Consider the following 15,408-nt stretch of genomic DNA (forward strand, 5'->3'; position numbering starts at 1 on the left):
AATGACCTCCCTTAACAGGAAATGCATTTATAAAAAAGAGAAACCTCTCTTATTTCACAGACTTACTTTGCTTCTCCTCTCTGTCCAGTACATACTGCTTTGTCAAATTTAAAATAATAAGTTGAAATAAAATAATAAATTGATGGTGGAGAGGAGAAAAGGATGCTTTTTTTCTACTTTATACAAAAATGCCATATTTGCTATTAGCAGCCCTATTCTAATCAGTTTAAGGTGCTTAGTAACAAATTTGGGTTTCTTCTGTGTTACAAAGAGGATAAGCTAGTTTAAAATAATATGTTTCTTTTGCAGTAAGAAATATATATTCCATTTGGGTTGTCTGATTTAGTTTAAAATATGTTTTATATGCATTTTATTATTATATGCAAGGGAAAAATGAAAATATTCCATTTTGTTTAGTATCACTTTAGATATAAACTATAATATTATAAACAATTTAGTTACTCTTACCATTTGCCTGCTTAGACTCATTTGACAACATGTTATTTTTGAAAACCTATATGCAAATAGCAATTTTATGACCCTTAAAGTATTTGTTGTCAAGGTAGGATTTGTTCATTTCTCAGATTATCTAGATTAACAATGGAATTTCTCTCTTAGTAAAATTCTCACGACCTCTTCTAAATAAGTGCTTATTTCCCATTCTGAAAAGCTATACCATGTGCTACGGTTATTCTAACAATGCAGCCTCATATTTTCCTGTTCTGCTAAACCTACTGTTGGAATCATTACTATTGGGCAAATCCAGTCTAAATAGTTCCATCAAAAGTGCTCTGGTGGCCACTTGACTTATCTAAATAATTGCTCTTTCTTTTTTTTTTTTTCCATTTCAACTGAGTTGGCTTCTGTTACCATAGAGATGTTCTGGCAATAAAAACAAAACCCAAAAAATGAACTAAAAAAACCCCAAATGGTAAAGAAATAATTCACTTACCTGAAATCCAGTTTGGAAAAAATGTTTTATAAGAAAATGTCCCATTTAAAATATCCTTCAGTGTGAGTGGTCTTGTTGTACTTCCTTCCGAGTTATGAACTTTGGGGAAGGAGGAAACATATAATTACTTAAAAGAAGATTAACAACTCAAATGTCTCTCATCTGTCTTTTCTCATATAATTAAAAGATGTGCCACTGCTAAGCACTTGTTTAACTCCTGTCTTAATAACTCAGAATATTATTTCCTTTTTTAGGGACAGGCTAATGTGGCTTAGAGAGGTAGTTTGATTGCCTGGAAGGGAACACTGGTGGGCAAATCTCGAGGAGTATGAAGGGTGCAGAGGAGGACGATGCTGAGCAGTGAGGACTTTATTCTTCAAGCAGTTAAGAGTTGTCAGAGGTTTTTAAAAAAGAAGATGAGATGAGGTTCCAACAATTCTAGGCCTTGCAAAGCTGGGCTTGCACACCATGTAGGTTTGACTGAAAAACATAGTCTTTCAAGCAGTTCATTGTAGTTCCTCACATACGCTTAGCTTGGATTTCTACTGATTTATCAATGATGTATTTTAGCATCCCAGCTGGTCAGACGACATCAGCCAGAATCCTTACCTTCAGATATCTCAAAAGAGACATTACCAATAGTAGATAAATTCATATCTGGGCTAGGGATTTTTATAAAGAGAAAATGGACCAGAAGAAAAGAAAATCACATCATCCATACAAATGATCTTGGAAATTCCAAGAGTAGACGTTTTCCATATAAAAGTTAACCTAATGTAGCTCACAAACCACAAGCAAATTTCACCTGTACTGAATCCTCCAAAACACTATTATGTTTCAAATATATCCTACTCACCGAACAAATTCATTATATAGCCCTGAAACAGATATACCAGAAACTATTGGCAACCAACTTCCAACCCTTCAGTATGCATATTCTTGTTCTTCATTGCTCCCACCTTGCCCTTTTTCCAGTTACAGAAAAGTGTCCTACACCTTGAAGAGTATATATGAATCTGGTATTTGCTCATGTAAAAATAAAACTGCCAAAGACATGAGCTGCAACTTTCTCTTCCTGCTGAACTCTTTCATAGCTTTCTATGATTTGCAAGTAAAGACCAAAAATATTAGTGTGGACTATAGGCCCTACCTATAGTCTGGGCTGCCTACCTCTGCAGCCTCTTCTTGCCCCCCTCTCATTACATTCTAGACTCCAAACATGCTGGGCTTTCTGTTCCTCAAATTTCTTTCTCCAGGGCTACTGCACCTCTCCCTTCTCCTTGTAACTTCTCTTCAGTCTTTAGTGCTCAATTTAAGGGCCACTTCCTCTGGGAAGCCTTTCCTGACTCTCTGGTTTAAGTCTGGTTCCCTTGTTACACATTCACATTAGGCCAGGTTCCCTTTTTAAAGAGCATTTGTCTTGGTTTGTAATCTTGCTTGTATTTGAATGATTATTTTATTAATATTTCTCCACCTCCTATTGTATTCTCAAAACAGTCGCCATAAGGCCAGGGACCATGTCCAGTTTTGCTCATCATGACATCCCTAGGGTCTAGCACATAATAGCCATTTAATAAATACTTGGTGAATGAATGAATATGTGAAATAGAGCCTTGACAGACAGATGGACAGTATTTGTGTCTTCTCTACAGAATGATTCTATTACTAATTTCCTATATGACTTTGGTAAGTCAGTCTCTGGCATCGCAGCTTGCTCACCTGTAATATAAAAGACTGGACTAGAAAATGCTAATACTGTTCAGTTCTACCATACTAGATTTTGAAATTTGAGACACAATATGCTCTATTAGCCTTATAGTCACATAAATATACTGCCATGTGATAAGGTCCAATTGACCAACTGGACAATACCACCTTCTGCTATTTTAACTGATTCACACTGATGTATGTATGCTTCACACTCTCAGTTAGGACCATGAGTTATTTCTTTAATTTACTAAAAATTATTCTGGTGGCTATAAGAATATAAGTAGCAGATAACCCCTTTGCAATCAGACACTAAATACTTAATAACAGTAGGTTGTTCTATTTTGTAAGTAATCTTCTTTGTACATTCTCTTTGCATCTTAAGTAATGTTCTACATGCCATACAATTATTTATAATAAAAAGTATTTCTATTTAATTAAATGGTCTTGTGCAAAATTCTTACCACTGATTTTATATTTCCCATTCAAAGAATAAAAGATCATTTTACTACAATAGTATTAGAATAATTGCTAAGATTTTAATTCAATTTTATTTAATTCTCTTAAGAGCAAATTGCAGTCTGTTTCTAATGTAAAGGGGAAATTCTAACACTATTTGCAGTAGAAATTATTTTCCTTTTGAGATACATTTAATCTATGTCTACATAATCCTGACCATATAGATGAAAAACTTCTAAATTTAGTAAATACATTTATTGTGAATACCAAAAAAACTAGATAGCACAGAAAGCTTTCTTGATATTAACTCAACAAATGAACATAATGTTGGTGATATCATTTTTGTTTAGCATAAATAGTACTTTGATTATGGCTAATGACTTAAATGGTAGATTTCCCTATTTAAGTATCCTTGCATCAATCACACTAAGCAAGTTTCAGCCACCTGAAAATTATTCCATTAATAATTATTGAATGAATATGGGGATTTTCATGTCTTTTTCCAAATAACATCTTTTTAATATTTAATTATAATCACTTGATCACTTTGGAAGTTTTGTTTTGGCATCTATAATTTTTAAACTCAAAATGGTTGAAAAGAAGTAGAAATGAATTCTGGAAGCATATCTCTCTTCTATACATAACTGACACTTATCAACACTCCTGATAGGACCCTTCTATTCCATTTGGCCCACCTTTAGCACAGTTACTCATAACACTGCTGAAACATTCTAACTATACTTTAATTATTTGCATTTTCAATTTATTAAAGCAAAGCTCAAAATTATTCCAATTGTGATTCCAAGAAGGAACAACTCACAGAAATTATTCACACATAAGGATTGATTCACTTCTCCTACTTCTTTCATGAAACTTTGTTTATTATTTATTAGGATTCTCTTTCTATTTCTGCCATTTAATTTTCTAGTCCTGAAAAATTGGGAATAAGTGTCAAAGCAGAGACATCTGACGTCGAATATCTCTAATAGTCATCATAAACTACATAAGAAAATATGGTTTATCCAATGGGAACACAAATGACTGGGAGGTCCTTTTGTTCTCACTTTCATACTTGATTTGAAACTGATGCTTCTGAGGCCACCCCGAAGGAAAGCGATGTGGGCTCCTGGGGAACACCACACCTGTCTTTCTGCTGGCTCTGCAGAGATGCTGTCCATGAAGGGGCAATAAATCTAACCATCACATCTGGTCATGTTTTGTTTCTGGAGTGAGCAATACAGGAGCAAATGTTGAAAATATTAGGGTGGGAAATATGCTATTTAAAACCAATATTATATTTGGGCAAAGGCTGACAACTTTGAAAAAGTGGAGCTGAGTTAGCTTTAGACCAGTAATAAGTGTTACAATTTCCTAAGTTCTAAGAAGTATCAAGCACTCTACACGCATGGTCCCATTAAACACTTACAGCAACTCTCTGATATAAGTACTATTATTAACACCATTTTACAGATTAAGAAATGAAAATTAGAGAGATAAAGTAACTTGCTTATTACATAACAAAGCTGAGATTCAAATCCACCTCCATCTGGTTTTAGAGACTGGGCTCTTTATCACTATACTGAGAAATAAAGTGAAAACACATGTGTGATAAAACAACAAGACAAAACAAACACAAAAATCAGGTCAAGAACCAAGCAACACACAAGGGGGTTAGAATAATTATACCTCAAGATGAACATTGAGAGAAAAATGAGACAATCTGAGCTTTGTCAAAGCAAAGAGGCCGCTGTAAAGCTTTTCATGTCTCACTGAGGAAAGTAGTAGCTCTCAGTTCTGAAAGTATTTTCCGTGGTTCGCTCTTCAGATAACACTGAACAACATAAATTATTCAGAGGAATTGTCGATTTTTTTAAAGTTCATTTTGTGTATTGTGTTATTGTTGTGCAATGTTAATTTGGGCTTGTGTGTGTGATCTCTAAAGCAGTAAAGATCATAGGGTATGGTTAACATAATGGGTGAGAACATGGGTAAATGACATTTTGGTGACCCTGAAAAGGACAGCAAACCTTGACTATATTTGAAGTACCACTCAGTCTCCTTTGCCAGCTCATCTTCCTCTAATCTCTGCATTAAATTGTGGTGTGGCTCATACTGGTGTTACTCGGAGCTTGAGGAAGAAAGACTTTCCTCAACCATTTCATTCTCCCAAGGTTCCTGTTACGTATTCCCTAGTGACTCTCTACCACCACCACCGCCACCTCCACACCTGACCTCAACTGGATGCCTTCTCTGAATTCCAGGCAATATATTAAACTTCCTCCTCAACATCTCCACTTGCATATCTCACAGGTACTCCCTCCCCTCCTACCGCCTCTGTCCAGCTCACAAGCCTGACAATTCTATCTCCCAAATCTCTCTTAACTCTCAACATTTCTCCTGCACCTTCAAGGCCAACCCATTTCTCACTAGGTAGCCGTAATGGATGCCTAACTGCTCCACCTGCAATTTCATTCCTAGTATTTCATTGTAGTTTTGATGTACATTTTCCTAATGACTAATGATGTTGAGTCTCTTTTCCTGACCTGTTGGTCATTTTTATATCTTATTTGGAGGAAATGTCTACCCTTTGTCTATTTTTAAATTGGGTTATTTACCTTTTATTATTGAGTTGTAAGATATATATATATATATCTATATTCTGGATGCAAGTCCCATATCAGATATATGTATGTGCAAACATTTTTTTCCCACGTTGTGGGTAGTCTTTTCACTTTCTTGATGATATCCTTTGCAACTGAAGTGTTAAGTTTCAGTAAAGTCCTAATTATGTACTTTCTCCTTTGTGGCTTGTGCTTTTGGTCATACTTAGGAAACCACTGCCTAATCCAAGGACATGAAATTTTATTCCTATGTTTTGTTTTTAAAGTGTTTTATAGTTTTAGCTCTTACATTTAGGTTTCCAATCCATTCTGAGTTAATTTTTATGTATGTGTGAGGAAGTGGGTCCAACATCATTTTTTGCACGTGGATATCCAGTTGTCCCAGTACCATTTTTTGAAAAGACAGTTCCCATTAAATTGTTATGTCATCCTTATTGAAATCAGTTAACCATAAAAGTGAGGCTTTATTTCCTAACCCTAGTTCTATTCTATTGATTTATATGTCTATCCTTGTTCCAGTATCACATTGTCTTGATTATGTAAGCTTTCCTTATGAAATAAGGAAATGTGATTCCTCCAACTTTGTTCTTTGTTTTCAAGGTAGCTATTCTGGGTCCTTTGCATTTCCATATGAGTTTTGGAATCAGCTCATCAATTTCTGCAAAAAAAAAAAAAGTCATCTGGAACCTGGATAGGGATTGCATTTAATCTGTAGATCAATTGGGGTAATATTCCCATCTTAAAAATATTGTTTTCTGACCTATAAATATAGGATCTCTTTCCATTTATTTATATCTTTTTTTGTATTGTCCATTGCTAATGTACAGAAACACAATTGATTTTTGTATATTGATCTTGTGTTTTGCAAATTCTCTACATTTGTTCATTAGTTCTGACAGTTTTTTAAGTGAATTCCTTAGGATTTTCTGTAGACAAGATCATGTCATCTGCAAATCAAGATAGTTTTACTTCTTCCTTTCCAATCTGAATGCTTTTTATTTCTTTTCCTTACCTAACTGTCCTGGTTATAACCACCAGTTCACTATTGAACAGAAGTGGTGAGAGCAGACGTGCTCTCTTGTTCCTGATCTTAGGGGAAGAGCACTGAATCCTTCACTAGTATGATGTTAGCTGTGAATTTTTTGTGGATGCCTTTTATCAGATGAGGAAATTCCTCCTGTTTCTAGTCTGCTGAGTGGTGGGTTTTTTTGTTTTTTTTTTAAATAATGAAAGAGTGCTGTGTTTTGTTAATTCCTTTTTCTGTGTCTGCTGAGATTTTTGGTTTTTTTTCTATTAATACAGCTTATTATAGTAATTGATTTTTAGATGTTAAAGCTTGTATTCTTAGGGTAAGTTTGACTTAGTCTTGGTGTAAATCCCTTTTAAATGTTCCTGGATTTGGCTTGCTAGTATTATGTTGAGGGTTTTTCCGTCTGTATTTGTAAGAAATATGGGTCTGTAACTACTAGTGATCTGCAAATTCTTTTCTTGTGACATCTTTCCATGGTTTTGGTATCACAGAAGCACTGGCTTTATATAATGAGTTGAGAAATGTTCTCTTCCCTTCTATTTTTTAAAAGAGTTTGTGAAAGATTGATAATAATTCTTCTTTAGATGTCTGGTAGAATTTACCAGTGAAGCCACCTGGGCTTGGGGTTTTCTTTGTGGGAAGTTTTAAAATCACTGTATCAATCTTTTCAGTTGTCATAGTTTTATTCAAGTTTTCTATTCATTCTTTCTTTTTCTTCATTGAAATATAGCCAGTTACAATCTGGCAATTTCTGGTGTACAGCACAATGTCCCAGCCATGCATATATATACATATATTCATTTTCATATTATTTTTCATTAAAGGTTATTCCAAGATATGGACTACAGTTCCCTGTGCTATACAGAAGAAATTCGTTTTTAAGTGAATTTTGATTGTTTGTATCTTTAGAAAATTTGTTCTTTTCTTCTAAGTTATCTGATATTTTGACATGCAGTTTTTCATTCCTGCTCCTTTAAAGAGGCCTATCGTATGGGTTTTTCTACCAAGTATAAAATTGTAATCTATACGAACAAACTTTATTATATACTGAACAATCTTATTTTTGTTCTTAACGAGAATAAAAGTTAATAAAGATTGTAAGTTATTTCATTTTTATTACATAATTTTTGTTAATTCACAAGGATACTGAAATGAAAATAAGTTCTATGCTCTACATATAATAAGCAATAAGTAAATAAAAGACTGATTAGTATTTAATAATCCTATGGAAAGATTATTTTCATTTGTGCCTATTGTGTTAATTATTGCTAGATTTTTAAGGCTCATTTTGACTGTCTCTGGTTCTTAAAAACTTTTAGCCCTGATTCCATATTTCCAATTTGAGCTCTAGAACATGTTTTTCTCCAGGTGTATTATCTATGACTAAATATTCTTTTATAAACTGTAGCACAATTCATCTTGGAAATCAGAGATAGATAAACACTACATAACGGTAATAAATATTTTTAATGTTTGTTGGTTCAAATGTTTTCCCTTCTCTAGACCCCAAGGCACAAGACCTATTATTATTGCTTTCTTTTCCTGTTTTAGAACTTGAGCTTCTTTTTATAGTTTCATAAAAACCTGTTCCCTTAATATCACTGAAATATTTATAGACAGGATCCTAACTTAAATCCAAACGAGCCCCAACAGCAGTCCACGTTATCTACTAAATGTCAGCCAAGTCAGATCTGACGTTAATCTAAGTCTTTGTAAAAAGGATCAATTTATCATTCAACATGATGCTTGCTTAATAATATTTAATCTTCTAATCTGATTGTTCTTTGCTGCTGCCTCCAGAACAACAATTTTACTTTTTCTATACAGCTATTCCCGAGATCTCTATTCTTGACTGCCTCCCTAAATTTTTGGAAAGACTCATCATAAAAATTTCCATAGGTTCTGTTTTAACTTTTCCATTCTTACTCATCCTTACTTTCCATGAGGCAATCCAATAACGAAACACAATGTTAGTTAAAAATATTGTCTCTAAAGGCCCTGTCGAAGCTTGTCATTTCGCATATATTTTGGAGAGATGTGGGGGTGATACAGAACAGTGCTTAGGTTTTTCTATTGCTGAAATGATGCTGGAAAACTCTTCCTACCCATGCCTTAAATTCCTCAGTAGTTCTGGTTGCTCAACAACATTTCTGGGAGCTTATACGTCTTCTTCGAAATAACAGACTTTGGAAAATAAGCACTTAGGAAATGTTCAATCACTTGTGGCCATGCCTTAGTGCATTTTCCAAACTATTCTCGGCAGAAAGAGCGAATTACAGAAAATCCTTACCTCTCAAAGGACGTAAGACAATGCACATCACCAATAAAGCAAGCACTGCAGCGGTGGCAACTCCGAATACAATTTTTAACCATGTCTACATAAAATAAAGAAAATTAGACATATAAATGGCTTCTGCTAAATAGTAGAAAGGGCAAGATTTTGTTTACACCTAAATCCTATTACTCCCTCCCCACAAAGCTTTTAATTGTCCTTCACTGATCTGGCTATAATCGCTGGAATTCTTACAGCTCTGCAAGGACAAATGTTTCTACAGTATATTTAGAACAATTTCCTAATCCCAGCCCGCTCCAGGAAGTACATACTTATGTACAAATCCTCACTTTCTAAACAAGAGAAAACTCTGATCGCGCTCAATATAGCCAGCCCCCCTGCTTTAGCAGTACCCGAGGCTGCATATACTAACCTTCATTTTACCAGATGTTTTTGAAAGTTAGCTAATTCTGACTTCAGAGCGTGGGTCACCGGATCTGTGAAAACCGTTGAAAGAAGCGAGTCTGTCTTCGTAGTTGGAAGCCGAAGCTAGGGCAAGTTTTTTTTTCCTTTCCACGGACTTTTGAATACTGTGCCAAATTTCAAAAGATTTCTGTAAAATTAGAAACAGATTTTGGGGGCGTTCTTGGCCTTGAAATGAACTGTGAGTGGCTCAAGGGAGGTTTTATAGCCTTCTCATCCTTGTAAATTGTACACCAACATCTGCTTACGTTGACATACAGAGGTTTTTTTTTTTTTTTTTTAACAAGTTTATGTTTCATTTTCCTCTAGAAATCACTTACGGATCACATTGGCAAGTCATTGGGTTTTGCATAACCTTTCTATCTGTAACCAAAAGAATTTAAAATAATGTAACTTCCAGGTATGTACAGTACACATATGTCTTATTTTTAGCAGAGGAAGAAAATTAAAGCCACATAAGATTTTGTGAGAAGTACACCACATTACTGCATTTTTTCTTCCTCTGGGAGATTATGAGGTATTGCAGACAGAAATGTTTTTCTTTCAGCACAATTTCTTTGTCCATATAGCACCATATGCACTTTCAGTAAATACAGAAGTTTAAAAATTCAACTGTCTAAACCCACGACTGCTTTACTTTAAAGAAATAAAATGCCATCTGGTGAAATTTAGTATGGGTTAGGTGTATATGCACAGGCCAGAAAGATGGAAAGATCAGTAAGAATAATTTACCAGCAGACCTTTGGAAGAATGAAAATGGCTTTGCAAAAGTGATATTTTTGCTTCCCTCTCAGAATATCTTCTGAGAGAGGAGAACAGTTAGTAATTATAAAGTCTTTAAAATAAATTAAAAAGCATTTGAAAAGAGAAGTAAGTCTTATGTACAATTTCATTTTGGCTAAATTTACATTAATCCAAAGCAATTGGTCAACTTGACAGATCAGTAAAATGACTGTCTGAGTTAAAACACACACACACACACACACACACACACACACACACACACACACACACCAGTTTCCTGGAGTATACTGGCTGGCTTGGAGTATACTGAATTTGGATAGATTCAGTGGTTCCACATAAACACAGTTGTCAACCTCTAGTGTTTGTTTTTCCACTAATGGTTTTCTTCTCTAGATTTGTAATGTTCTCAACCTGACTGAAACAAACTTCATGGTGAGCTTTCATGAATTTTTTTTCATGAATGATAATGAAAACACGTTCCTGAATCTGCTCGTCTTCGCTTTAGTCAACCAGTCTGACTACCATGGGAGGCTTTCTCCAGCAAAGAGCAGGACAGTGGCTTGTGAACTTCCTCTCAGACACTCTCCAGACATCCCTCCCCGAATTCCAGCCTTATGAAATTTCTGTTGAGGAAAATGAGTCATTAAGCACTTACTGGCAGAGAGATGCAGCCACCCTGGCTTGGGGAGGAGCCCCTCCCTCCTGTGCAGGTGATGGGACCAGCTCTTTACAAACTGAAGCAATCATTGAGATAAACATCCAAGTTATGCTATATGCTTGTAGGCATCTCCATATGATTGTGAAATCCTCAAACCCAAGATAAAAACCACCAGCCAGATCCCAGACGAACGGCTCCCATGTGGGCCCTCCCAGATTGATTGCCTTCTTTGGAAAATTCACACAGCGTGTTCTCAGAAGTTCTGTCCCAGCCTGCCAAAGCCCCAAAGTCCGCAAATACTTTTTAGTGGGTTATTTCCAAGACTTTATATCCTGAAGAGAAACTGACTGTAATAAATGACTAGGGTGTAATTAAAATGGATACTATTGGCTTTAGCAATTAAAAAGGCACTGACATGTGACTAGTCCGAGTACCACTTAGGGTTATAGTCAAGTGTGGGTGTCCACAAGAAACTCATTTGACAAGATCTAAAGAGAAATCAGGGTGCTTTAAGAGGGACAGATTTAAATTGAAACTATCAGTGAGAAGGAAAATTATGAGGCTAAACCACGTTTATTTAGTTTTGTTTGTTTTTTCCTTGGATACTTGGGTGATTCAAACTGCAACTTCTGGAAAATTCTTACTGGTTTGAATGGTTTAAGGAAAATGAGACTGATTCCAGAAGTAAAGCTGTCCAGAGGTTTTCCATCTGGTTCCATGAGCTAGGGATATATTGCTTGGAACAGAACCACATATGTTCTTCCCTTTGAGACAGTGTGTAAGTGCTCTAGCTTTCATCTAAACAGGTACTCCCACAAAAATTTAGATTCCTTTAATATTATAACATCTTTCCTGATTTTTTCTCCTTTTTGAGTTGAAATGTTTATGCTAACACTTTTTTAAACATTAAGGAAATTGACTACTATTCTTATTTTATACAGTTAGCATCCAGTCAACATATTTGTTGGGAAAACAAATGTGAATAAGCCACAGTCTGTGTCCCCAGGGAGCTTACATTCTACTACAAGCATGACAAGTTAGGTTCTAACATATTTGTTTCCCTTCCTGGAGCTCTTGCTGAGAACGAACCTGATGTTGGGCTTGCGCTCAGTGGAAGAGGGCCCTGATGGGTGTGTGGATGCCTGCGTGGACCCGGGGGGAGAGACAGAAAGTAAACGTAGCGTATGTTTGTGATCCTTAATTCAAGTCCTATTTTCATCAGAAAGCAACTCTGGATCTATTCATGGCTGCCAAAATGGAAAGTATGACTTTGATTTGTAAATAGTTAAGAGGAAGAATTAAGATAGTAGAGGCTCAACTGAGCTTTTTCCAAAGACAGACCTTATAAGGCTTAATTTGGGCTTAATCCAGCCCCCTGGACAAGTTAACTATAACATAAATCTTCAGCTTACTAGGAGAGCTTTCTAGAACTATTTAGAAACAGCCATTGTGTGTCTGCCAGAAATGATCTTGATTTAGGTGTTTTCCCAGAAAATACATTCAACTATATATTCCTAGAGTGTGAAGGTTAAGACCATGCTGAAAGATAAATAGGGATGTTGTCTTTTTATCTGAGGGTGGAGAGAAAAAGAAAGAGAGATGCATTCATTAACCAAAAACTAAAATAGATCATTTAGGATGAGTGATAAGAGGGTGGGAGTGGAACCAACATAAGCCTTGATTTTATACTTTAAAATAAAAATTTGCCCCCAAGAAGGCCATGCCTCACTCAGATTCCTCAGATTCAGTAAAAATTTCTTGTCAACTATTTTATTCAAAGTGCTTTAATACATTTCATTTAACTCACACCAAAACTCATTTTAATGATCAGGAAATGGAGCCCTGAAAGGTAACTTGCCCAAATTCTGACAGGGGCCAGTGTTATTAATATTATATTGCTTCTTTGTGATAATTCCTGAAGCTGATTCCAAAGTAATAAATAAATAAATAAATATATTTAATTTTAATTAACATCTCATTGATTTTCTACTGAGAGACATCTTAAGGGCATGATGGTAGAATATTAGAGCTAGAATATGTCTAATCCTCATATTTTCAGAGATCATTGTTACACATGACTCAAAAGACCACAGTCTGACTCTACAGGGAATGTGTCTAAAATATTAACTTGGTTAATATTGTCAGAACTGAGGTCTAGTAATCAAGACAATAGATATATAGTGCCTAGAGTTAAAAGGTCTTCCTCCAGGTACTTGTTTAAATTAAGGGATTCATCAGAATACCCGTCATCAAAGAGATCTGAGGCCTAGGCTAGGAAGAGCCAAGATCTTCAAAGCTCATAGTTACGATCACATAGGTATAGATCTGGAAGAAGTGGCGTAACATAACATCAGTGACAAATGACAGAGCTTGAGCTACTCTTAAATCTGATCTATCTTCTAAAACCACAATTGTTACATACGGGAGAATATGAAGCAACATGTCTCCTACTTTGTAACTGATACCTACTTTCTTAATAGATGTTATAATTAGATGTCAGTGGTTTATTACCTTTAATAATTAGGGCAAGTTCTCTTTGGCGGCCCAGAGAGTTAACTAACAAAGTTGGATTAAAAAAGAAACAGTAGGGAAACAACTTGTTTCTTTTTTTTTTGTTTTGATGCACTTTGAAATGCAAATATTAGATTTCCTTAGAAGTAGTCAGTCAGTAGGCTTGATGATATTAAATAGTGTAAATTGAAAGGGTAAGCACTTTATATACTTTGCCATTCCACTCGTAATTTTAGAGGAGAGACTATTACTTGTAATAGCTACTGTTTGTGGAATACTTCCTTTGAGCCCGGCATTTTCCCAAGGACTTTACATGAACTATTTCCTTCCACCCTCAGAACATCAGTACTATTATGATCCTCATTTTAGAAATAAGGACAGGGCTGCACAGAAAATTTAAGTAACGTCCTCAAATTCACATAGATTGTGATATGTATGCATAAGCTACATGGGGGATGGAGATGGAACATGAACCCGAACGGTCTTAACACAATTTGATTGGTCAGGGTTTAAGTTTATGCCAGAAGGGGATCTGTAGGGAAAGTGATGGGATATGTAACTGAGACTAGATCTAGGAGGAAGTGAAACAGAGGGAAGAAATTAGATGGGCTGATAAGCTGGATACCTTGACAGGGCCAAAGCCGCACCATTGTAGTCATCACTGAGAGATAGAATGGAAAGTAAAAGAAGTTGTTACCAGAAAGTAGCAGGTTTCAGTTTAAGATTTCAGTTCAAGGTTCTGACAAGGTCTAGGGTGTGGCTACAGAAGTGGGTGGCTGAGGTAGAGGCAAGAGGTGAAGGTGCTTAGGCAAAACAGTGAGAAGTGAGGGTGTCATTTGGGATGTCTGTCTTAGGAGCTCATTTACCCCAAATTATGGCAACACTTGGAGAAGGGGGAAGAAATACCCTGAGTCACATTCTAAAGTCTTTGTAACATAGTTGGAGACATTTTCAGGTCAAAGTGGTAGAATGAACATATACATCAATTTCTTTGCCCTGCAAAACATCAATAAACTGATTGTAAAAGGAAGAAGGATAAGATGTATAGCAACGAGGAGAATGGAGAGAGCAGCGTTGGTGGACAAAGCAGAGCAGAACAAGAGGCTGCCTGGACACAGCTAGAGAGGAAGTTTCATGGAACAGTTCCAGATTGAGATGGTATTTACCACTGAGGATAGGAGAGAGAAAAGGTGCTGAAGAAAGGGGGCCATTTGGACATCCATATATGGACTCTTCATCTCTACATGCAGAACCATCTGCAGCTGAGCATTTATTCTAGGCAAAAAGTAAGAGATTTAATTTTGAGAGATATTAAACTATTGCTGAGGAGGTATGAAAGGGGCCAGCTGGGAGTTGGTGTATCTGAGTAAATTCAGTCCTCCAGCATAATGGCTTCCTGATTGTTTATCCTTAAACAAAATCCAGCAGCCAATAAGCGCCACCCACATAACAGGGTCTCTTCATTCTTACCTCATTCTTATGTCTCCTACAAAAACCAAGAATCAGTAGACAAGAATAATATTTAGAAAAAAAAAAAGAAGAATCAAACCCCTAAAACATGAAAGAAAAAGTAAGGATGCTAAGAACAAGTAAGGGAAAAAAGACACTCAAGAAAAATAGGAAAAATGACCATGAAGATAATTATGAGAACAGAAGACAACCTCTAAAAAGCTTGAATATGGGGGATATAGCAAATATTTTATAACAACTATAAATGGTGTATAACCTTCAAGAATCTCTAAAAAACAAAGTTTGAATTCAGCAATTTCACTTCTGGCTACATAGCCAAAGGAAATGAAGACAGGATATCTGCACTCCCATGGTCATTGCAGCATTATTCACAATAGCCCAAATAAGGGAACAACCTAAGTGTCCATCAGCAGATGCATGGATAAGGAATCCTGGTGTACATGTACAGTGGAATATCATTCAACTATGAGAAAGAAGGCATCCTGCTATTTGCAACAACGT

General features: G+C 35.8%; 1 protein-coding gene across 1 annotated transcript in view; it reads right to left on the bottom strand.

Annotated features, from left to right (window-relative positions):
- Window positions 1-11,213, bottom strand: part of FAP (fibroblast activation protein alpha) — a 63,015-nt gene extending 51,802 nt beyond the window's left edge. The window contains exons 1-4 of the mRNA XM_006196221.4: window positions 10,924-11,213; window positions 9,475-9,654; window positions 9,060-9,144; window positions 953-1,051 (exon numbers count right to left, since the gene is read on the bottom strand). Coding sequence (XP_006196283.1) covers window positions 953-1,051; window positions 9,060-9,144; window positions 9,475-9,480 — 190 coding nt within the window. The 5' untranslated portion in view covers window positions 9,481-9,654; window positions 10,924-11,213. The remainder of the gene's footprint in view (window positions 1-952; window positions 1,052-9,059; window positions 9,145-9,474; window positions 9,655-10,923) is intronic.
- Window positions 11,214-15,408: the final 4,195 nt, after the last annotated feature.

This window comes from Vicugna pacos, chromosome 5 (assembly GCF_048564905.1).
Source record: "Vicugna pacos chromosome 5, VicPac4, whole genome shotgun sequence".
In the NCBI taxonomy this organism is placed as follows: domain Eukaryota; kingdom Metazoa; phylum Chordata; class Mammalia; order Artiodactyla; family Camelidae; genus Vicugna; species Vicugna pacos.